General features: G+C 32.0%; 2 protein-coding genes across 2 annotated transcripts in view; one reads left to right on the forward strand and one right to left on the reverse strand.

Moving 5' to 3' along the window:
- Nucleotides 1–24,412, reverse strand: part of LOC145327805 (uncharacterized) — a 66,720-nt gene that overhangs the window by 40,804 nt on the left and 1,504 nt on the right. The window lies entirely within an intron of this gene.
- Nucleotides 841–23,822, forward strand: LOC145327804 (arylsulfatase I-like). Its single transcript, XM_080171353.1, has 20 exons — nucleotides 841–958; nucleotides 2,346–2,475; nucleotides 3,323–3,368; nucleotides 3,573–3,627; nucleotides 4,717–4,753; nucleotides 5,361–5,446; nucleotides 6,857–6,948; nucleotides 7,321–7,406; nucleotides 12,399–12,492; nucleotides 16,465–16,535; nucleotides 17,597–17,762; nucleotides 18,515–18,600; nucleotides 18,981–19,027; nucleotides 19,439–19,514; nucleotides 19,591–19,641; nucleotides 21,207–21,336; nucleotides 22,247–22,323; nucleotides 22,587–22,646; nucleotides 23,063–23,188; nucleotides 23,621–23,822. Exons 1-20 carry the CDS (start codon nucleotides 889–891, stop codon nucleotides 23,748–23,750), a joined length of 1,716 nt encoding a protein of 571 aa, XP_080027479.1. The 5' UTR covers nucleotides 841–888; the 3' UTR covers nucleotides 23,751–23,822.

Below are 24,412 nucleotides of genomic sequence, written 5' to 3' on the forward strand. Positions count from 1 at the left end.
TTTGTTTTACACAAATACTATACATACCAGTTTTAGTTTTAGTGTAGAATTATAAACATAAATTATTGTATTGCCTGTCTGCCATGCCATATTTTTTACAGTATTTGCGTAGATACAGGATACAGTAAAAGAATGTACTTTCATTTTTAGGATGTAGATGCCTCAAATATAATATTGTAACTTGTTGTCCTAGGAATCCTTATTGCAAAAACCAGATGAATAGGATAATCATAGCATACGCTTCCTTATTGTTAAAGAATCATCATGCAAAGTTTGAAAACGTTGGAAAAATGTCTAACATGTCTAAAAAGAGCTAGCCATTACGGACAGACGGACCGACCGTAATTATAGAAAAGGTTCGTTTCTTTGACGTTCTGTCATTTGTTGGTTTCAGTTATCTTGATTGGGTTGTACAAACTAACAGCGTTAAAACTTAAACACCAATGATTTTTATTTACGGAAGACGTAATCAGAGGTTAAAATCATTCTATCTTCCAATTGTCTTATCCCTTAAGATCCCTAATATCAAAAGTAAAAAAACATTTGTTAAATTATGAACATAACTAAATCATAATTGAATCTAGACTAAATAAGAAGTAAACAATTGTTTCATTTTTGTGCCCAGTATGACTTCCAAACCGTAATTGATGTCCGCTGGATCAAAACCGATTCTTAGCAAACTGAAAAATCATGTATAGCATCGCATTATAGTCAAGTTTTAAGGAATATTATAAAAATTGTAAAATTAATACCAGTTTTGTTATCCTAGGCCTATTTAATTTTGTTTGAAAGTTGTTTATAATACAATGTGATAGAAATATTATCATATAATCATTTTATATTTGACAGATTTTTTTCTGATGATATAAAGTGAATAAAACAGTTAAAATGAAGAAAATTTTGCTGACTTTCTTCGCAGTGTTGGTTGCATGTCAGCTTGCTACTACAAAAAGACCAGGCAGGAGTTATCTACTTTAAATAAACTATCTGCTTCGCCCCTAGCCATTAAGGGCTTTTTCCTAAAGGTTCAGGGAAGAATAACATTTTTTTTTTACATTTTTTATCTCTACTGGCTAACTAGCGCCAGGCCTCTAAAAAATGAACAGATAACGGTAGCACGGTGGTTTTAACAATTTCTCAGCAATGCGCTGGCTTTTAGCTCTTCTGCATATTTCAACTTAAACATATAAGGCCAAAGATATAATATCTAAAAAATCTTTTGTCAAAGTCTACTCTGCAATTAGTGCCAGTCAGTTCTCTAAAAAAAATCGCTGAAAATTGTGAAAAAAACAAACATTGCAAGCACTAGTCTCGGTTCAAAGATAGCATAGATTAGGTACATTTCACATAACAATTTAATCGCATTTATCCTGGTTTCAATTTTGAAAGAGAGGAAATTTGATAAGTATTAGTGTGGTTCGATTTTGGACATTTTTTTTCTGAGACCAAAGCGGGGTTCTGCAAATGATTTTTATGTGTATAATACACCTCTGGATGATTTATATGTAAATGGGTGTCAAAAATTCATTGAATCAGAACTATGGATTCATGGTGCTTCCAGAAAAGGCATTGAGGAGTAGAATCAGGAACTTTTGACCGTTTCAAAAGATCTCGTTCCTAGCCTGAGAAATTCTCAAAAAACCTCTACAAATTGGACAATTCTCAATAAAAATGGTGATTTTTTAGTCATTTCTAAGGCTAGGAACGAGATATTTTGAAACGGACAAAGTTCCTGATTCTACTCCTCAAGGCTTTCCTGGGAGCACCATGAAGCCTTAGTTCTGATTCACTAAATTTTTTACTCTCATTGACAAATAGCTATACAATTGTATCTATATTGTATTGGTAAACGGTTGGTAATGAAGGGTAAGGAAGCGAAATATGACTTTGACTGACTTATAGTCGGAAATTCATTATATAACTGGGGAAATGCACAAAAATATTTAGCCCTCTAGCACTACTAGGAACTGAGATGATAATTGGAGATGTCTTGAATGTCGTCTTTGCATATTTTTTTATTACATGAAATACATTTTTAAGTGGTCGCATTCTAAATATCATTTTTTTTAATTCTTTTTTTGGTCAGAAATTTTATTTAAGTTAGTTTTATCTGTTGCACATCCCCTCTTTGTCTAATTCCGATATGAACCCGCCCTAATAAATATATTTTGGATAACATCTCCATTGCTTTAAGAGCGATTACATATAGGAGGAAAACTTGCCATATATATTCCCTACATATGTGCAGTTCCCTCACCCTTTAGGGCTACATAGTACCAATCATAACCTAACCAAGCCAGACCTTATGTCATAAAATAAGTAGTAACAATTCTGTTCTTGTAAAGTAAGACGAAAAAAAGGAAACAGATTGAGCAGACATGTGCGGCCAAATTTTCTGTTTATTCTTGCTGATGACCTTGGCTACAATGATGTATCCTGGCATAATCCTGAGGTCCCCATGCCAACATTGGACAGGTATTTATCCTTGCTGATGACCTTGGCTACAATGATGTATCCTGGCATAATCCTGAGGTTCCCATGCCAACATTGGACAGGTAAATATCCTTGCTCAATGCTGATGACCTGGTCTATAATGATGTATCCTTGCATAACCCTGAGGTCCCCATGCCAACACTGGACAGGTAAATATCCTGGCTGATGACCTGGGCTATACTTTTGTATCCTAGCATAATCCTAAGGTCCCCATGCCAACACTACGCAGCTATTTATCCTTGCTGATGGCCTGGGCTATAATGATGTATCCTGGCATAATCCTAAGGTCCCCATGCAAACACTACACAGCTATTTATCCTTGCTGATGACCTGGGCTATAATGATGTATCCTGGAATAATCCTAAGGTCCCCAAGCCAACACTGGTCATTTATTTATCCTTGCTGATGGCCTTGGCTACAATGATGTATCCTGGCATAATCCTAAGGTCCCCAAGCCAACACTGGTCATTTATTTATCCTTGCTGATGACCTTGGCTACAATGATGTATCCTGGCATAATCCTAAGGTCCCAATACCAACACTACACAGGTATTTATCCTTGCTGATGGCTTGGTCTATAATGATGTATCCTGGCATAATCCTGAGGTCTCCATGCCAACACTACACAGCTATTTATCCTTGCTCTGTAATGATTACCACACAGTTTTGCAATATTTTTCAATTATTGTTTTTGAATATTAAGCAATAATTAATATACCCCACCAATGATGATTGACAAAACTACCTCTTTTAGAGAGTTATATTATAGTATGTAAAGTTTAAAAACTGATAGATAAATTTTTTGTGTAGAATTTTTGCATCTTTTTAGGCTTGCAAAAGAAGGCGTCATTATGGAGAGCCATTATACAAATCCGGTAATTTATTTAAGTTATTTGTCACATAGTATTATAGACAGCTTTTCGTAGACAAAAATACAGAAAAATTAAAGAAAAAATCCACTTTTGTTAGCCCTAAGGGATTAATACATAATTTTTAATTTCATATTTTGTGAAAAATTGTTTGTAAAACGATATGATACAAGATTTTCCACCCTTATTTATAAATCTGTTAAAATTTAGGTTTGTTCACCTTCCAGGGCTGCCTTCCTGACGGGCAAATATCCTTTTCGAACAGGTTTAATTTTTTCAAATAATTTGGTGGGTCAGGTTTAGTTCACTGTAAAATGTTCCTGGTAATGATTATCTCAATAAATCTATGAACTTTAAATGCTTCTAACGGCCAAAGGGTGGAACGTATTGATTATGCTCGCACAAAATTTTAACCGACAAATAAATAATCTGAAATAGTTATTAGTCAATAATCTTGCAGTGCACATAAATGCGCAAAAAGACTTATTTTGCCCGTTTTTTCTTCAGTGAAGCTTTTCCTGTGTATCATTGGATCTTGGCTATTCCAGATTATTTATAGGCCTTCTTATGATACTTAAAACGGTGTACGGGCTTGATAGTTACGTTCAGCCGTTTGCCAGCTAACAGGCTTTAAAGTTCATAGATTTTTTTTGTAGATAATCATTGAAGATGAAGAAAGTCGCTCAATGTGACGTCATAAAAATGAGGGATTATCCATCTCTTTTTTAGGGGTTTTCTTTCCCACTCCTCCTCTCCTCATTCCTCATTTTTATGACATCAGGATTTTTTTTGAGACACTTTCTTCGTCTTCATAATTGTTACTAGGAACATTTTACTGTGAACTGCACTTGATCCAATTTTTCTATATTAGAGCAGATACTTTATGATAAGTTATATCCAAACGTCAACCCAAACTCCATAATTAAAGGAACAAAATTTAAGGGTGGTTTCGCTCAAAGTATCCAGTAGAGCACAGAGTACCCTTTCTTACAATGGATATAGGATATTCGTGGATATATTGACAGCATAAAATTTGTCGTAAATTTTTATTTCTAATATGAACCTAATATATATTGGTCAGTTCGTTCTTTACGTTGAAGAGAAGAGGATGGAGTTTTATAATTTTAGTTAGCTGCAAGCATGACTTTATCAGAGAATATGAAAATGTTGTGCTTATTTGTATATTCATATTTTAACATAACCTAACCTGTGTAGACATACCTAATCAAACTTTTTAATATCATATACACTCCTGTGTTTGTCTACTCCGACGTTTTTCCAATCCGACGCTTTGACTTCTATGTTTGTCCTGGAACCATTTTATGTACATCTATAAACGTTTTATATTTTTTAGGTCGACAAGAAAAAATTATTATGCCTTTTCAGCCAACAGGAAATGCCTCATGAATTACTTGAAATTATATGATTTATGAGCTTTGAAAAACATAATAGTTTAGTACATCTGGATAGGAACCGGTTCTTATCCATACGAAAAAACTATGTCTAGCATCGAATTATATCCAGTTTTCTACGAATATGAAATGTACAATCATAAGATTAAAACCAGTTTTTTTAGCCCGTGCCTTCGGCATCTCGGGGCTAAAATAAACTGGTTAAAATTTTATAATTGTACGTTTTATATCCGCGGAAAACTGTTCATAATACGATGCGAGTAATAACTATTATAAATATATTTATTTACATTGGCAAAATGAGGGTCACTATACTACAAGACGTATCAAATCGAAATTGACTGTCCTTTGGCCCAATTTTATATTATAGTGGCTCATTATTCGAAGGGATATACAAGGGAAGTAAAATAGCCTAGAACCATACCCAGACTTATCTATAAAAATAGTCTAAAACCATCATAAGACCCATAAGAAGCTTCAATGTAAAGGAGAACCATATCCTAAAAGCTTACTACTTTATACAATGAGATAGAAATAATCATAATGTAAGCCTGCAATTAGTAATCAACAAGGTTTTATAACAATAAGGTTTATCATTGAATGTTACAACTCTACCTCAAGAACTGCTAAAACTTGGATATCAAACTCACATGGCTGGTAAATGGCATCTAGGTATCTTTTTTTTATAGTGAAGCTTTTTTACAAATAGGGAATAGATCTAGTTAATTTAGAGAATCAGGAAGGTCCCATAATCAATCAAACTTAAAATTAATTTTAGTAAACAAACACCTTTGTTTATTTTTTTTTCATACAATTAATTCCAATAATACAAGCTATGAAGCTCTTTATAGGGATCTTAAACAAAGTAGCTTCGGACAAAGTATTTTCAGGACAAAGTAGCTTCAGAACAAAGTAGCTTCAGGACATTTACTTAAGAAAAGTAGCTTCCGTAGAAAAATAGTCTCCAATATGGCCGCAGCGCTCGGCCCCCTAGCCTGCCTAGCCGCGGGCGCTCGGCCCCCTAGCCTATAACCTAACCTAACCTAACCTATGTTAGCCTCAGAACATTTATTTTAGAAAAATAGCATTAACTCATAATACATAGGTAATTTAGAATTTTGTGGATTTTGCAAAAAGTGGTTGATAGATTTTTACAATTTTTGATATTGTTTTTACAAGTTTTAATAATGTTTTTACAATATTTTGGTTAGGTTTTAGGCTGGGGGCCGAGCGCCCGCGGATAGGCAGGCCAGGGGGCCGAATGCTGCGGCCTTGACCTTTATTAACAGTGGAGGCTACTTTCCTTAGGAGGCTACTTTGTCCTGAAGCTATTTTGTCCTGAGGCTACTTTGTCCGAAGCTACTTTGTCCGAAGCTAATTTGTCCAAGATTGTGCCTATTAAAAAAATATCGTCAAACAATACAAATGACCAATTTGTTCATTTTAATTGACCAATGGTAGGCCAGTATGACGTCATTTTATTATAGGCACTATAAAAAGCTTTACCAGCAATAACAATATTCGACGATATGATTATAATTTTCCTGAGGACTTACATTATCTTAGGAAATTAAACTATTCATAGCTATTCATAGCTAAGGAAACGAGAGTACAAAGAAAAACTTTATCATAAGAAAAGCGTCTATTTATAGCTGACTCATTATATCAACAAAATGAAAAAAAACTTCCCTTTTTTACCAAATATGGACATTTTCTAACCAATAATATGTTCCTATACTGCTTTTCTATTGGCTGTTTTTTTAAGGGTTTCTCTTAGTACAAATCACAAACTTTTTATTTTTATTTCTTATTTATTGATGGTTAAACCTTATTCATTCTTTATAATCCTTAAAATAAAGTAGTAGGATGTTTGTCTGTCTGTTTGTCTGTAACAAAGAATCTTGCTAACCGCTGAAACGATCGGGTTTTTCTTCAACAACAAAAAAATCAAACCCTTACCCCCCAAAAAAAATTTCTTTTTCTTTTTAAATCTAAAATAAAAAAATGGGCTATGGAATTCAACTCCCCCCTTCTCAAGTGCTCTAGAGACGTAGCCGCTATTATAAAATATTTAAATTTCAGGATTCTGTGCGAATGAATATTTGCCCACAAGAAGAGGCTTTCAAACTTTTCTTGGCATTTATAATGGAGCTGCAGACTACTATTCACATACGAGGGGGGTACCATACTTATCTTAAATTTATCTCAGTGAAGGGGAATGGGCTACAAATAAACTATGGTTGGACGTACAGACAAAGTTATTTATATAGAGTAAATGTTTGGTTGTCATAAAAAACAAAGAGAGATAGTATGTAATAAATCATGGAAAAGAATCATGTAATCTTTTTAAGGAAATGGCATTTATGTATTTTTAAGCATAACCGACAAACCAACAGACCAATTAACTTGTCATACCAAAAAAATTAAGTAACACATATATAGAAGCCAAAAAAAAGATTTTCCCATAGCGTTAAAGACGGATAGACTTAAGTGAATTGTACAGTAGATTCGCTACTAAAATAAAGAATTATATTTTACATTTTTATAGGATGTCAGGAAAATATCATGACTTTTTTGATGGAGAGCGTCCTGCAAGAGAATATAAAAATAAACATTCTTCCATTGTTTATGGGTAACAATTTAGTATAGCACAGCTCCTCTATAACCAGCTATATTCAAACACTCATCCATTTGGTTAATTAGTAGTTTATATTTTGTTGTAGTGGTATTATCCCTCAAAAGCCTTGTTGAGCACCGAAACTGGTCTCGTTAATTTGAAACAAAATTGAAATTAAAGGGTTGGGTGCAGATATTTATATGTTTCTTTGTTACTTCAGGTTAGATCAGGTTATATTGTGTATTGTAACGCTCTGCAGGGATAAGGCTCTAGCTGGTTTGGATTAAGGCATGAGAAAATAAGTATCATGGAAAGAAAACGAAGTTTCGGATTTCATTTCATTTTCACATTAGCCTTTCTCCTATTTCTATCTCTAACCCTGCGGGGCCTATTTTCTAACCCTGCAGGGCAATCATTAACTCTTACCTAACCTAACCTAACCTGAAAGTGCAATAAAACCCGCAAATTCGTTTTCGTTCCAAGACCCGAAAAAAAACTTTTCCCCATTTTATGAAATAAAAATATGTTGATAAAAATTTTGCAATAAAAACTAATCTTGTTAGAGGCTGCCACAACTTTGAAATATTAAATTTATAGTTCGCCGCTAAAATATATGTGCCTCATTGTCAAGGGAACATAAAGTAATAAGCTAGTATTTAAAAAAGGAGACACATGAAAGAATGAACTGACTAATAAATGAGGTCCATAGTAGGAACCTAAATTGACGACAAATTTTCCTTTGTCAATATAACGTATACTATATCCATTACCCCGTCCCGGATTTGAAAAATTTTGTTAAAATTTTTGCCCCCAGCCAAAATATGGTTGATTTATGCATAAAAATGACCTATGCAAAATATTTTTTCTGTAATGCAAAAATTGCGACGGTACAAGCACTGCAAAGTTTTTAAAATCTGAAAAAAACCTGTTTTATGGCATTTTTGGGGCTTTTGTACCATCCCAATTTTAAAGATTTTTACAAAATTTCAATTCAAGTGTGTTGATATATACCTGAAATTTACCAAAAAAAATGGGGGCAGTCTCAATTATAACATATGAAGGTGTAGCAAGTAATCTTCCAAATACAAAATTGTCAAATTGCATACATATATAATAGGATTGGGCCGGATACTTTTTTAGACGGATGCTGGATATCTGGCTGATTAATAATGCCGGATATCCGGCAAATATATGTTATTTGGCCGGATTTCCGGTTATTTGGCCGGATATCCGGTTATTCGGCCGATGTTCTTTTATTCGGCCAGATATCCAGTAATTTGCCATATAACGATTCTCTGTCATTAGAAATCAACCGGATATCTGGTATCCAGCCAAAAAAGTATCGGCCCAACCCTATTATATATGTATGCAATTGTTTCTTCTTTACAGTAAAGTTACTGATAGATCCAGGGAATGTTTCAGTTATTACCACTTCAATAAAATTAGAGGATCAACCCTTCTCTCAGGTGCCCAAGAGTCCTTTAGGAGCGTTACCGCTAGAAAGTACTATGGAGAAGCTCTTCTTGTGAAAATTAGATAATTTTTAACATTATCTTTTTATGTGTCATTATTCATTGTTTATCTCTGTTAATTTTAGAAAAAGATGTCTTAGCTTATAAAAGATGTTCGGTGCTTTCCCTCAAAGTGTCTTTTGATCACTGACAACCCCTCCCTCCTTATATTAACTTGCAAGGGTCCCTGGTACCCAATATAAACTATCCTAACCTGACCTTATATAATTAAGAAACAAACTAGAAAGTATCCCTTCCTTTTTTCAAGGTCGTGAGATGGGGGGGGGGGGGGTATGTGCTCGACTTGGCACTTGGGAAACTGGCAATAATTTGCATTAAACTTACGTCTTCAATATATCAAAAACTAAAGCTATAAAGCAGAAGTACCGATTGCAGAGTTGCTACACTTTCTAAACCCTTATTGTTACAGGAATCATCAACCAAAGTTTTAATCAAAAAATTTCAACTTGCTTAGATTAAATAAATGAGCTAACCTTTACGGAGTTCGTTCAGACTCATATTATAGAAAAGATTTGCATTTAATAAGTATCAGAAATATGTTGGACAAAATAGGCCGTTTAATACACTAGTCCCAAAAGTTTGAAAATAACCTTTTCTTATTCGTTGACTTAATAACTTTGGGGACTTTCAATATATTTTGATGGATTGGTTTATTAATTTGAGTGTTCAATCGTTTCTACCACTAATTTTAATCTACAGAAGGGTTAATTTTGTGTATTATTAATGGGGATGTACATTAGTGTGGCCCATATGAAGGTCTAAATCGCTTTTCAATGTGCGTTATGTAAAAATAGGTTATGTATTGTTTGTAGATTTTAGCCCTATAATTGATTTTAAGAAAAAATCTATCGCTATCTCGTCAAATGCATATTTATTTTCACCTTTTATTCCCCAAATTATGAATGCCTTACACCAGATATAAAGCAAAACATCAAATTTTCTGTCTGTTTGTTTACAAACATTGAAATAAAATATTAAAATCACCAGGAATAAACATATGAAGAAAGAAAGTATAAAAATTTATTTTTGTACAATTACAATAATTTGGGAGTGCTAATTCATACTACAAAATCATTGAAGAAAACTAATTAAAGATAAGCCTTACTCTTTATTCCTGGTTTAATAAAAAACAATCAAATTATTTTTTGCAATATTAATTTTTTTATTAGTATGCTTTTTTTAAGGTTGAATATGAGAATAAGTATATTACATATTTCTTTACCTTCATTTAATTTTTTATTTAAGTAAATTGTTTCTTTATTGGCGACAATGTCTGTTGAGCCATGAAATTTATTAAAAACACTTTTTCCTATTTTATGTCTTTAAAATGTATATTTTTTAGAATTTTTCATCATTTCACTTCTCACAAGACTAATAGCTACTGTTTTAGTTCAATTTCTTACACAAATTATCAATTTAAATAAAACAATGTTTTTAGACGTTTTTCGGAATTATTCGGCAGGTATGGCGGTTCTGCCTACTTTTTATGATTGCTTTATATTTGAACTCTTGTTACATTATTTTAGGTTGGCAGTTCTTTAATTATTTCTTGTTAAAATCATGAAAATATGAAGTTTTTGATAAAAAGCTTAAGATTGAAATTTCGAGATCAATTTTCATTGTAGAGAGGTCTCGTTTTCACTAAAAGGTCTACATTTGAGCCGGTAATAACTTCAATGTATCCGCAAATTGTTATGGTAAAGATTTAAAAATTTATGTTTTTTTGGGCCAGTCTAATGTACATCAATTCATTAGCCATAGTCTTATCCCTTAGATCCTTCAGTAAAATGTTATTTCTTGTTATGTAATAAAAATGAGTGTTCCATTTATTATTAGACTTTGGGTACAGGGATCTAGAGGGATAAGACAATGGCTGATAAATTTATTTGTATATCCCATGATGATACACAAACTGACCCTTTTTTGTTGATTACATAGTGGTTGAAACGTTTGATCACTAAACCTAATGAACCAACCAATTAAAATTCAATAAAAGTCTCCAAAGTTGTTGAGCCAGGAAATAAAAAATTATAAACCTTCCGGGACTAGTGTATTAAACAGCCATATGTCCACTCCCTCCCTAGTTATTATTAGACTTGTGATACACTCTTGTATAGTTCAGGGAGGGAGGGGACATTGAGCTGTTTATTAAATTAGTCCCCAAAGTGTTATAACGGTGTTTTCTTATAATTGGGTTAAAACATTGGGGAAATTCAGTAAATTTTATTTGGTTGATTTATTAAGTTAAGTGTTTAAAAGTTTCAACTTCTAGTCTTAATCTACCGAAGGATAATTTTTTGTATCATTATTGGGGATGTACATCAATTTATTAGACATTGTCTTATCCCTTTAGATTCTTGAATAACATGTTATTTCTTGTTATGTAATAAAAATATAAGTGTTTCAGTTATTATTAAACTTTGGGTACACGGATCTAGATAGAGAAGACAATGGCTGATAAATGGACGTGTATAACCCATGATTATACACAAACTTACTCTTTCTGTTGATTACAATAGGTGGTTGGAACGTCTTATTAAACCTATTAAAATTTCAAACAATCTAAAAAGTTGTTGAGCAAACAAATGAAAAAGTTTTTAAAACTTCGGAGACTAGTGTAATTAACAGCCCATTGTGCTCTGCCTCCCTAGTTATTATTAGACTTTTGGTACACTCTGGTATAATTCAGAGAGGGAGGGGAAATTGGACTGTTTATTTCACTTGTCCCCAAAGTTTTATAATTGTTTTTCTAATTCATTAGGTTAACAACTTTTGAGAATTTTATTGAATTTTGATTGGTTGGTTTATTAAGTTAAGTGTATAAACGTTTTAACCGCTAAGTTTAATCTAAAGAAGGGATAGTTTTGTGTATCAAACAAATTTCATACTTATATAATAGAGGTAGGCCGGATACTTTTTTGGCCGGATGATTTATAATGCAACATATTTGGTATCCGGCAAATTACCGGATATCCGGCCGAATAACCAGATATCCGGCCAAATTACCAGATATTTGCTAGATATCTGGCCAGATGTCGGATATCCGGCATTATAAATCAGCCAGATATCCAGTATCCGTCCAAAAAAGTATCCGGCCCAACCCTATTATATATGTATGCAATTTGACAATTTTGTATTTGGAAGATTACTTGCTACACCTTCATATGTTATAATTGAGACTGCTCCCATTTTTTTTGGTAAATTTCAGGTATATATCAACACACTTGAATTGAAATTTTGTAAAAATCTTTAAAATTGGGTTGGTACAAAAGCCCCAAAAATGCCATAAAAACAGGGTTTTTTGCAGATTTTAAAAACTTTGCAGTGCTTGTACCGTCGCAATTTTTGCATTACAATAAAAATATTTTGCATGGGTCATTTTTATGCATAAACCAACCATATTTTGGCTGGGGGCAAAAATTTTAACAAAATTTTTCAAATCCGGGACGGGGTAATATCCATTGTTGTGTTATAGGGATAGGGCAGTGGAAATAATAAATGACATTGGAGAGAAAAAAAGGAAAAGATCTAAAGATGACAAACCATTCTTTATGTATCTAGCTTTTCAGGTAATTATATCGTATTAAAGACAGCTTTCCAAGGATATTAATATGAAAATTAATACAAGGTTAAGAAGGCCCGGGTTTTATTTTCATTATTTTATTTTAGTTTTCGCGGAAAATTCTCTAGAATACGATGCTTTGCATTATTGTTTAGTATGGCTGAGAACTGGTTCTAATCTAGCGGATATTAATCGGTTAAAGGCCCCCCAACCTCTAATTCATTTCCCATTTAAGGAGGGGGGATCCCTGTGATTGCATGGCGCCTTGGGAGAAAGCAACCATTATTTTTTCCTTCATTTTTCTATGAACCCGGTATTAGTGTCTTAGAAATTATCTTAGTGACGTAACTAAAAACGAGGGATTAGAGGGGAGGTGGGAAAGGTAACCCCTAAAAAAGAGATGGATAATAGAGGTGATTGATAATTGATAATTGATAAAGAAAATGTAGGAAATAATTTATACTCTCTGTACTTTCTACCATAGATTAATTAATTTGTATTTTCTAGACAAGGATGACAACATCCATAAAAACGAAGCACAAAAATCAGAAGGTAGAACAAACGCACAATAGCTAGAGTGTCAGAACTTAATAAGCAGAATATTAATTTTGAAGTCTAAATGAAATTGCACATAAATTTGTTGCAAAATTGCGTAAATATAGCATACAGTAAAAGGACATACTTCCGTGCAAAATTTGAAATCAATAGTATAATTCTAATATGTCTAATAAATGTTGTCAAAAAAAGGTTGAAAAAAGTCCGCATATTTGATTAAATTTTTCTTAAAATCCGCATACTATGTTGATATAAACTATAATATATTATCACTAGCAGTAACATCACTAGAAGCTTTTAGGGTGGTAAGGGGGAAAGTTCATTCTTCCAATTTTCAATTTAAGTTTTAAAACAAAGAAGTAAAATTGCGGAGATGGTACTTTTTTTCTAGGTGTTATTTTTTTTGGAGAGTGGAGAGCCCTCTTCCTAAATAGTTATAAACTTTTCTATACCTATAATAAGCTTCACTGTAAAGAAGAACCCTTTAGGTTCAGCGGTTAACAAGATCCGTTGCTACAGTCAAAAAAAGCTTAGCTTACTAATTTATATAATAGGATATAATAAAGTAACAGGATGTCTGTTTGTCTGTCTCTTTGTTTGTTTGTTTGTCTTTTTCTTTTAAAATCTAGAAAAATTAATTGGTTTCTTAAATTGGACTCTCTCCTCCTCAAGTGCCCCAAGAGGCCTCTAAGGCGTAGCCGCTAGTAATAGGATACAGTAACAAAATGCTAATCCTTATATCAAAGTAAAAGAATGTTTGTGTGTGTGTGTCTATTTATATGGAAGGATCTTCCTAACTAATATGCTTCTCCTTTGCAGGGACATAGGTCATAGGTCATGGGAAGGTTTTTAACTATTTTAGGATAGGGTACCTGCACCCTCACGCGCTTAGAAAAAAAACCACCAACATTTTTTAAATTTTTTTCTTTTAAAACTAAATTGTCCTTTTAAGTATATCTGTCAGACAGACAGACAATAAATATATGGAGCAGATCTGTATAAATATAAGGTATCTTGACTAAAACTTACAGCTGGCTATCTAAAAAAGCAGTCGTGAAAATAACATTTCTCCAACAATAAGGTTTTTTAAGCATGACCGACAGTCAGACAGACAAAATAATGTATAGAGTAGATGCAGGGGGGGGGGGGGAGGGGTCATTACTTGAGGGCACCCTCAAATTTTGGAAGTCGTTAAGTAGATGCACATATATCTTGGGTATAGTCCCTTTCATGACAATGCCTCTTAAGGGACGTTTCTTGGTATTTTCACAGTAGATTTTATCCTATTTCTAGCCACTGCGGGGGGGGGGGGGCTCTATCCATGCGGGGCCATTTTCCTAACCATGCAGGGCAATCACCTAACCTAACCTAAAATAATCCATCAAAAGCTACTGTAAAAAAAATACATTGAAAAACCGCTTAAAAGACCTTTTCACTTAAAATTTCAGTTGTCTTTCTTCAATAGCAGCCAAAAAACACACAAAGCATGTTTTAAATGGACGTACTGACTTTCTGTTAACAATGATAGAGTTGCTTTCTAAATTATACCTAACTGTCATAGGAATCATAATGAAGAGTTTGAAATTGATAGGATAATTCTAACATGTCTTGTTTAATAATCTAAAATCAATTAATAATTTTATCTAATTTCAATTTCAATTTATCTATGAAATAAATGTAAAGCTGTACAGGTTAAGGCTACTATCTGACTCAATACATTTCTTTTTCTCCTCTTTTTAGCAACCGAATGAAAGTAATTCTTTTCAATTCCAGATAATTATAAGAATTGGTAACATTTGCTTAGATATTTATTTTATAAAAACATAGCAAAAAAAATAATAACCGTATTATAATACAGGTATTAAATATTTATATACAAACAATAAAATTGAATATGAATAAAAATTAAGGATAGATCAATCAAATAATAATTATGTACAGTGTCAAAGGACTAAACAATCTTGTGAGAGGTAATATAACTTATGCATTTTAAAAAGATATTTGTTAAATAGACTGATTATTTAAAGACATATTTGTTAAATATGTTGCTCTACTGGATATCATTACCCTTGTTAGAATGTACCATTCATAAAGATAGCCTGATATCTAGTTGCCGAATGTGTACGCAGTTTCCTGAGTGTTTCCTCATCCTAGCTCAATATTTACTACTAGCTAAAAAAGCTTCAAACTTCAAAAAAAAAAAATCAAAATTTAAAAAATTCAAATTTATAATGTATATTGTATAAATCGTTTACACATTCAAATTTTGATTTTTTTAAGGGAAGTTTGAAGATTTGTAGCTAGTAGTAAATATTGAGCGAGGATGAGGAAACACCCAGGAAACTGCGTACACATTCGGCAACTAGATATCAGGCTATCTTCATAAAGAAGGTTATTTTTTATGGCAAAACTGTTTAAGCTAGCTTTTTTAACAATTACGTTCAAATTCCGTTAAATTTATTGATATAAATAATCTAATAATTGATTGTTTTGTTTTTATTCGTAATTGTCTTTTTAATATATACATTATTATGCTTAATTAAAAATTTCTGATAAACATCTCATTATATTTAAAGAAAAATTAGCTGTCTCTAAATTTAATATAGAAATAAAATTATTATGGAAAATCAATTGATTAACAGGTATAAGTTATAAAATACAGACGAATTTATAGATGTAATCTTGAAAAGATAGCTTTAATTTAAAATGATAAATATGCGTTATTTTTACCAAAAACTAGACAAAACCCTTTTTTGTTGTTGTTGATAGTAATATCTTATTTCTTTACTCTCGTTTATATATAGTTTTAACCAAATATCTTTTGATTTAATTGTTATTGGTTTGAAATTTTGACTAAAAAGCTGGCTTAAAAAATAGCTCATATGTGATAAAATATATAGCATTTTGCGCTAACCTATGAGGTGTTTATACAATAAGTATAATTATAAAAGCAAATATTTGAAAATTATTTAAAATCATTCAATGTTTAATGTAAGATTAAGCCAATTATTAATCACGAAATTACATATAGGTTTTTTATTATTTTGCTAAATAATCTATAAAATATTTACACATTGTAAGTCAACTCTTGAGTTATGTAAGAAGTACAATATCAGCTGATAGATCTTATTTCAATTTTGAAAGATAATTTTATAAAAAAAAAATAAAAAAAAGTTGATTTTGTTTTTTAAAAGTGAGCAAAAATAATGTAGAATTTTTAGAAATATTTTTAATATTTTTTAAAAGCACAAAAAATCTTGATTTCAGGCCTATATTAACAATTCTTAAAAATCCTAGTAGTATCGACACATCCTATTTTTTTGACGTCACTAAGATAATTTCTAAGACACTAATACCGGGTTCTTTTTCTATTCGCAGACAACTGTTTATGAAATTATACGATAAACATTATATCTGTGTCTAGAATCCTCATACCGTATTACAGCCAACATTAAGAAGTTTTAAACGAATCAAAACAACAGTAAATCAAATGAGGTAAGCAAGAGGAAAATACAGGCTGTTTCAGAAAAAAATCTAATCTATGTACCCAAAAGTTTTTTTGACAGTAGTATGATGTCTATGTATGTGCGTGTGTGTATATCAAAGGATCTTGCTAATTGCTGAACCCTATCTGTTACAATGAAGGTCCAAGGAAGGATCATTGCTATATTGGGGGAGGATAAGTATACCACCTATAAGAGAAATCACCCATAGTAGAATGTGACCACTCCTAAATCTAAAATAATATATTTTTCAAATTAGAATTAAACATGCTTCTAGGGGCATAGCCACTGGGAGGCTATGATTTGGCGTATTTGATTAAGCGTTGGGATAAATACTTTACTAGCATTACCTTATGCACAGTTTTCTTGATAAAAAGTTGATTTATAAATTTATCAATAATTTAATTAATTTCCATGCGAAAATGTAAATCATATAATCATTAATCACAAGAAAATTAGATAATTTTAACATTTTTATTATGAGAATGAATATACAATTATACATGGATATTTTTGGTCATAAATTAAGGATGCTAATATAGTCCTCAGCTATTGGTTCCTCCGTGGTAAGGGACGGGGATGGGAAATATCGTTTTATTAGCCAGCTTGAAGAATAATTTTATTTGAGTAAGTGACAAGATGGGTCACTATCCAATTAATTCTAAATCAATTATTATAGGGATGTTTATACAGCACTGGTATTGGATATGGACTTTGCAGTACAGAATTATTATTATAGGGATGTTTATACACTATACAGCACTGGTATTGGATATGGACTTTGCAGTACAGAATTATTATTATAGGGATGTTTATACAGCACAAGTATTGGATATGGACTTTGCAGTACAGAATTATTATTATAGGGATGTTTATACAGCACTGGTATTGGATATGGACTTTGCAGTACAGAATTATTATTATAGGGATGTTTATACAGCACTGGTAATGGATATGTACTTTGCAGTACAAAATTATTATTATAGGGATGTTTATACACTATACAGCACTGGTAATGGATATGGACTTTGCAGTACAAAATTATTATTATAGGGATGTTTATACAGCACTGGTATTGGACATGGACTTTGCAGTACAGAATGTTATGCGAGCACTCAAGAAAAATAAACTATATGAAAACACAATAATAGTCTTTACTTCTGACAATGGCGGCTCAATTAAAGAAGGGGCTTCAAACTGGCCACTACGTGGGAATAAGGTAAAAAATAAGGATAGGGGGGATTTTCTTTGGTAGCGGAGGGGTAAAATCCATAAAAGGATGACAACATCCACAAAAGTGCAGCTCTGAATTCAACAAACATGAACAATTTTGTTTATTTATAATATTTAATAAGCAGAATATTAATTTAAAGTTGTAAACAAAATAGTTTATAAGCTTGTTGCAAAATTGCTTAAAACAGGATTCTGTTAAAGGACATATTTACATTTTTATGACCTGATTAGAGAGATGATTCGCTTAAAATATTATTGCCCTAGAAATCATTGATTCAAAAATTAGAGGAATAGGATAATTATATCACACAAAAAAGAGCAGTCAAAAAAGTTAAAATTATCATGTTTTAAATGTACGTAGGAAATTTGCTGTAACGATTATAGAGTCTAAATCGTTCCTAACTGTTACAGTAGTCATCAATAAAGCTAACCGTAACGTACGAACGGACACACAGACTCTTATCATAGAAAAGCTTCGATTTTAAAATTGATTGCCTAATACTAAGGTTTAAGAGATTTTAGGTTGTTTTTTATTCTCCCCCCTCCCCATTCTCAAAACGGAAGGGAGGTGTTTTAGCCCTCTCTCTCAAGTTGAGGTTAAATTTGTTATTAGAATGTGAAATAAATCTGATTTAAATGTTGGAGGTGCATCATTAAGGGGGCATTACCACCCCTCCCACACTGAAACGTCCTGAAATGAACAAAAAATAATTAGTTATTAATTAATTTTTTTTCTAGAACACATTATTTGAAGGAGGGACTAGGGTGCCAACCTTTGTACACGCCCCGCACTTGTTGAAAAACCCATCATATGTTAATGAGAGGTAATGTAAAAGGGACAGACTACATTTTTAGAATAGATGTGCTCTTTTAGCCAATTTATATTTGTTATATTGGCAATAAAGTTTCAAGGATTTCTACGCTCAGACAGACTGTCCGTACGTCCAAATGTTCATTTAAATAATTAATTATTATTACTTATCAAATTATTATTAAAAACAAGAATACTTATTTAAAGGCAATACAGTTTATCTTTTTTAAATTATTTATTACCTAGGCGTTTTTTAAATTGTTTTTTTTGATATAATGATTCCTAGGGGGCCTTTCCAATACCTCTATGGCAGAAGGCTTGGAGTGAAGCCGCTAGTATAACATATACCTTCAGTGTTAAATTTTGCAAATATCCTATTTCATTTTATTTTAGGTTAATGCATATGGTTGATTGGATGCCAACCTTCCTAAATCTAGCAGGTGGCAACATAGATCAAATATTTGAATTTCTCAATTGCCGGCTGAAATGATCCAATAACGTTCCTCCTTATAAAAATTTAAGCATATTATTGGATATTTTTTTTACCAAGGTTTGTTTGAAATGGAAGCACTGACTTTCTGGTAAAACTTATGAAGTTGCTACGATTCCTAAATCGTACCTAAACTTTTATAGGAATCACCATGCAAAGTTTGAAATTGATAGGACAACTCTAACTTATCTTAATTAAGGAAAATAGCTAATCGTTACGGACGAACGGGCATTCTGACCGACCCTAATTATAAAAAAGCTTGGCTTTTAAAAAGAAAATGATATGACTAATGTACAATGTAGATCATGTGTAAAATCTTTGTTTAATAATGATTTCTAAATGATTAAAGTTATTTCTTTAGGTTTTAAAGGGAATCCATCTTTAAAACTGGACCTTGATGGTATAGACCAATGGAATACAATTTCTAAAAATATAAGGTATTGTATGGCAGGCATTATTAACAGACAGGCGCTAGAGTGCTAAAAATATTTGTATTGAATGAGTTTATTTTAGTGTGAGAACAGAGATGGTTTATAACATCAATCATAATGTTGGGGCAATCAGGTAACTATATAGCTTGTAGCGTGCACAGGGTTTTGCCAGGGGGTGCGTGAACAGCACCTGAAAACTTTTAAAACACTTCTACGAATTTTGATATCCCCCTTAATATTCTCAGGGTCTGTGATTCAGCCAATTATAATTCCATTTGAAATTGCCAAAAAATAAATATTTTGTTGGCGTAGAGTTGTTGGCGTAAAACTTGTTATTTGATGTAGATGAAGGGAAGTGGCTAATAATGGGAAAAATAAGGGAAGAGGGTGTGGGGAAATTTTCTCTTAGAATTGTTTGTCTGAATCACATTCCCTAGTCCCTCAATATACTCAAAGATAAAATAAGTGGTAAGTGGTACACTCCTCTAAAATTTAAAGGGTGTGTAACTTTTTTACATTGGCTGTTTTAAAAAGGGTCTATTGTCCTTTGTCAATTTTTAATGTCTTTTTGACATTATCATCATGTTTAATAGTAACTGTATTTATATCATTGAGAAAATTATCTATTCTACTAGCAAAGTTATTTTTTTCAAAGAAAGGAAAATTGCATACAATTTTATAATTTAAAGCAAAACATAAATCCCTGTTGCTGTGCTAACTTAATTTTAACCATATTAAATGGTGTTAAAATAATTACTTTACATTTTTGCTTATAAAACCTACTGTTTTTATCCTCAAGTTATAGAAATCAATCAAATTCATGCTCAAATAGTGACAATTTCATGAGAAAACAATAGTGAATATATTAACCTCCCTTCATTAATTAAGCCTGAATTGGATTGATTTATGTAAGGGAATAGTAGCTTTTGCAAAATTCCATAAAGTTGTGAGTAAGATTCCAGTCAAAAGCGCTTATTAAGTCTAACTGTTCTTAATGTTGGCCAAACATATATTATAATTAAACGCATATTTAAAAAGCATTTGACTTAATAAGCGCATTTGACAGGAAGCTTCCGCCATACTTTACGCAATTTTTCATAAGCTACTATTTCCTCTCTTTTTAGTAGCGAAGCTACTCTATAATTCACAATGTCCGTCTGTCCGTAATTAATGAATTGGGGGAAACGTGATTTTCTCGGCTCCTATTCAAGATAGACAGCTGAAATTTTTAGTGAAGATTCCCACTATATATGCCCATCTAATATATACATTGTTTTGTCCGTCCGTTTGTTATTTGGGGTGCTATATCGATTCCTAGATTTTTACGTTTTCGTGATTTTCTTAACTCCTTTTCAAGATAAAGGGCTGAAATTTTCAGGGATTAATTAATTTTACAGTCTACATATTTTCACCGAGTTTTATTAATATTTTGTTTATTAATTGGGGTGCTAGATCGATTCCTAGATTTTTTATGTTTTCATGGTTTTCTCAATTCCTATTTAGGATTGACGGTTGAAAATGAAATTATCAGGGATTGAATATGCTCATGTTCTACATATTTCCATCAAGTTTCATTAAGATTTGTCTATTAATTGCGGTGCTAGATCGATTCCTAGATTTTTAAGTTTTTTCCTGATATACAATCCTAATTTCTGAGCTTCGCTACTTATAGATGTTGTCATCCTTGTTTTACTTTAGAATGGGGGATTATAAAATAATATTTGGATTGTCTGGAAGAGAATGGTGCTGTGAATATTTAGTAGTAGCACCATGGCTAAGATGGATTCATAGCATTCCAGGCGTCAGTGAGCGCAAAAAACAAATTTACAAGGAACACTTTATATTTTACTAAAATGTGGTTGTTTACATCACAATATATATATCTTAACCTATGTATATATAAATTTATGAGAAGATAAAAAAAAAATATTTTAAAAACCAAAGCTTTTTTAGATTTTGAAATAGTCCATTTACCTTTAACCTTTGATTTATGGTTTAAAATGCTTTAAATATTTGGAAAACCTGTTATGGGACACTTATGTTTCAATAATTTAATAGTTATTTCTCGTATCGAATTATAAACGGCTTTCCGCGGATATAGAATGTACAATTATAAGATTAAAACTAGTTTTTTTTAGCCCCGAGGTGCCGGAGGCACTGGCTAAAAAAACTGATTTTAATCTTATAATTGTACATTTCTATATTCGTAGAAAACTGGATATAATACGATGCTAGACATAGTTTTTTCGTATGGATGAGAACCGGTTCCTATCCACCGGATTCGAATGAATACGAGAAAAATGATTATTTCAACACATTACACCTTAAAAATCAAAGGCCCAATATTTTAAAGATTAATGGATTTAAAGGTTGTGCAAAAAATATGCACATTTTTAAAATTCAAATTGCACGGTTTGTGTTAATAGAAGAAAAATGTTATGAGTACTGTTAGATTTCAATTGTCATAAACTTTAGTTTTTGGAAGTTTAAGTATCAATTTTGTCCTATTTGTATTTTAGGAGCTATCTTGAAAAATGTGAGAAAAAGGTAGAAAAGTTTTAAGTAAGTTAGAACATTTTACCCCTTAGCTCCTATACTTTACGTAGCACAGGAATGGTTCTTATATATCCAAAAACTAGAGCTTATGATGATTTTAACACAAGCCGCGCAATTCGAATTTTAATATGTACTAGTTTGTTGTCAACCTTGTTGTTAAATAAACAAAGTGTATTTTTTAAAAGGAACATTACACTATGTTATGGGAACGAAGTAAACTTAGATTTGAAAGAGATCATCCAAGTAATGTAACGGGAAGGTTAGTAAAGTTTAACCTATTTTGGATGCATGCTAATGGCGCGGGGGGGGGGACTTGCAAAAAGTACAATAGTATAGTTAAAGGGTGTGCCAAAAATGCGTTCTTTTCTAAAATTCTAATTTGTACTTTAATATTCACATTGAAAAGTGTGAGGAATGTTGGAAAATGCAACTTATGAGTAAAATTTGTCCTATTGTACATAAATTTTATTCTTATTCATTTAATTAAATAAATGAAATAAACTATGTATATTATTATTTTAGAAATGAGGAAATTCAGTCAGATGAAGACTTATATGAACAGACTACTGTAAGTTCTGTAGGGTGAGTAGTTTTCTTTTATAAATAACTAGCGCCTGCGCCCCAGGCATTTAGGGGCTATGGATTAGGGTAGGCACTGAGGCAGGGTAAACAAAATAGTATCCCAAAAACATAAATTGATTAATAAGTCATCGAAATCTTAAGCTTAAAAAAACATTACTACTCATTTTAATAGAATTATTCAGTTAAAGCAATATGGGGGGGGGGGGGTGTTTAATTGCCTATTCTATTGACGTCAGGAAATACCCTATACCCAATCTCTTTTCTAGGGGGTTTCTTTCCCCCTTCCCTATTCTTTACCTCTACTAAGAATTTAAAAAAATAGTAGGCCAAAAGCGGTGACATTTATCCCCATTTTCCGAGGGCACTAAACACAGCTACTCTTTTGAATAGACTTGAGTCGTCATTTTTTTTTGCAGAACTCTGAATGAGGTACAACTGCCAGTGTTTAATTCCTCCGCAGTGTACCTGTTCAACCTGCGAACAGACCCAAATGAACAAGAAAATATTAGGGACAAGCATCCAGAAATTGTGGAACAACTCAAGTAAGTTTTCACTCATCACTTAGTATCTCGCGAACGGCTATAGGGATTAGAATTAGCAGCAAAAGTAACATAAGAACTCTGAAATGGCTAAGAACAGAACAAATTAATGAATTTTAGGTATGTTTTTATGGTTAAGGTTTAAAACATCCATGAGTAGCGAAGCTCTTTAGACCAAAAATAAAAATCATTTGACTGTCAATTACACTTTACACAAACTTTATTGACCTCGTTATCTCATTTGTTAGCTACCAAAACTCTGGGTACTAAAGTTGTTTCTAAACTTTTCAACCAGTGATTTCAATCCTTCTAAGGGCTAATTTTTTTATTATCATTGAGGATGTGCAATTACATCCATAAATTGTTTATTGTCCTATCCCTTAAGATCCCTGATTACATTAGGGAGAAGCTGAAGAAATATTTAATTTTTTTCAGGGCTAGAGTACTGGGATATTTTAAACTTGTTGTCCCCGAGGATGGGCCACCAGAAGTAGATGAAACCAAGCTGCAATCCATCGATGGTGTTATACCTTTAAATTGGTGTCAGGCGAAATTCAGAGAATAATATTTCCAGTATGACTGTATGATTTATATTAGCTGGATTAGTCATACTGAAAAATCATGTATTGCATTGTATTAAAGACAATTTTATAATAATATTAAAATAAAAATCATTAAATTAATACCAGCTTTATTTTTCTGGGCCTTCGGCCACTGTGGAAAATTTTACCTTGACACACCTACACATTGGCTGTATAAGGGGGGATTAGACCACATTACGGGGTGGACACATTTTTTGCCAGGAGGATGTATGCATAGACACTCCTATACACCCCAATTATAAAAGCCTCTGAATATAAAACAGATAACTAAACCACTTTATTCATTTTACATATGTTATTTTCAGCACTAAGGTTTTACAGAGTATACAAAGAGTATTTACTTAAAAGCGAACATTCTATGGGTTGAGCTATGAAGGATACTGGATGTTATAATTGAAAAAAAGATTACATGTTGTATTCTTATATTGATAAAAGTTCATAAAAAAGAAGATTATTTAAACTATTTATTAAATATAACAAATAACATAAAAAAATAATAAATAACAAAGATTACTGATCTATTAGAGTATATTTAGAAATAGATTTATGTATAAAATCAACTAGAGTTGTATTAGATTTGTTCATTCTTCTTATATCCCCACTTGATCTAATATTTTATTCTTCT

The sequence above is a fragment of the Acartia tonsa genome, chromosome 9 (genome assembly GCF_053477335.1).
Source record: "Acartia tonsa isolate MP-2025a chromosome 9, ASM5347733v1, whole genome shotgun sequence".
NCBI classification, from domain to species: Eukaryota; Metazoa; Arthropoda; class Copepoda; order Calanoida; family Acartiidae; genus Acartia; species Acartia tonsa.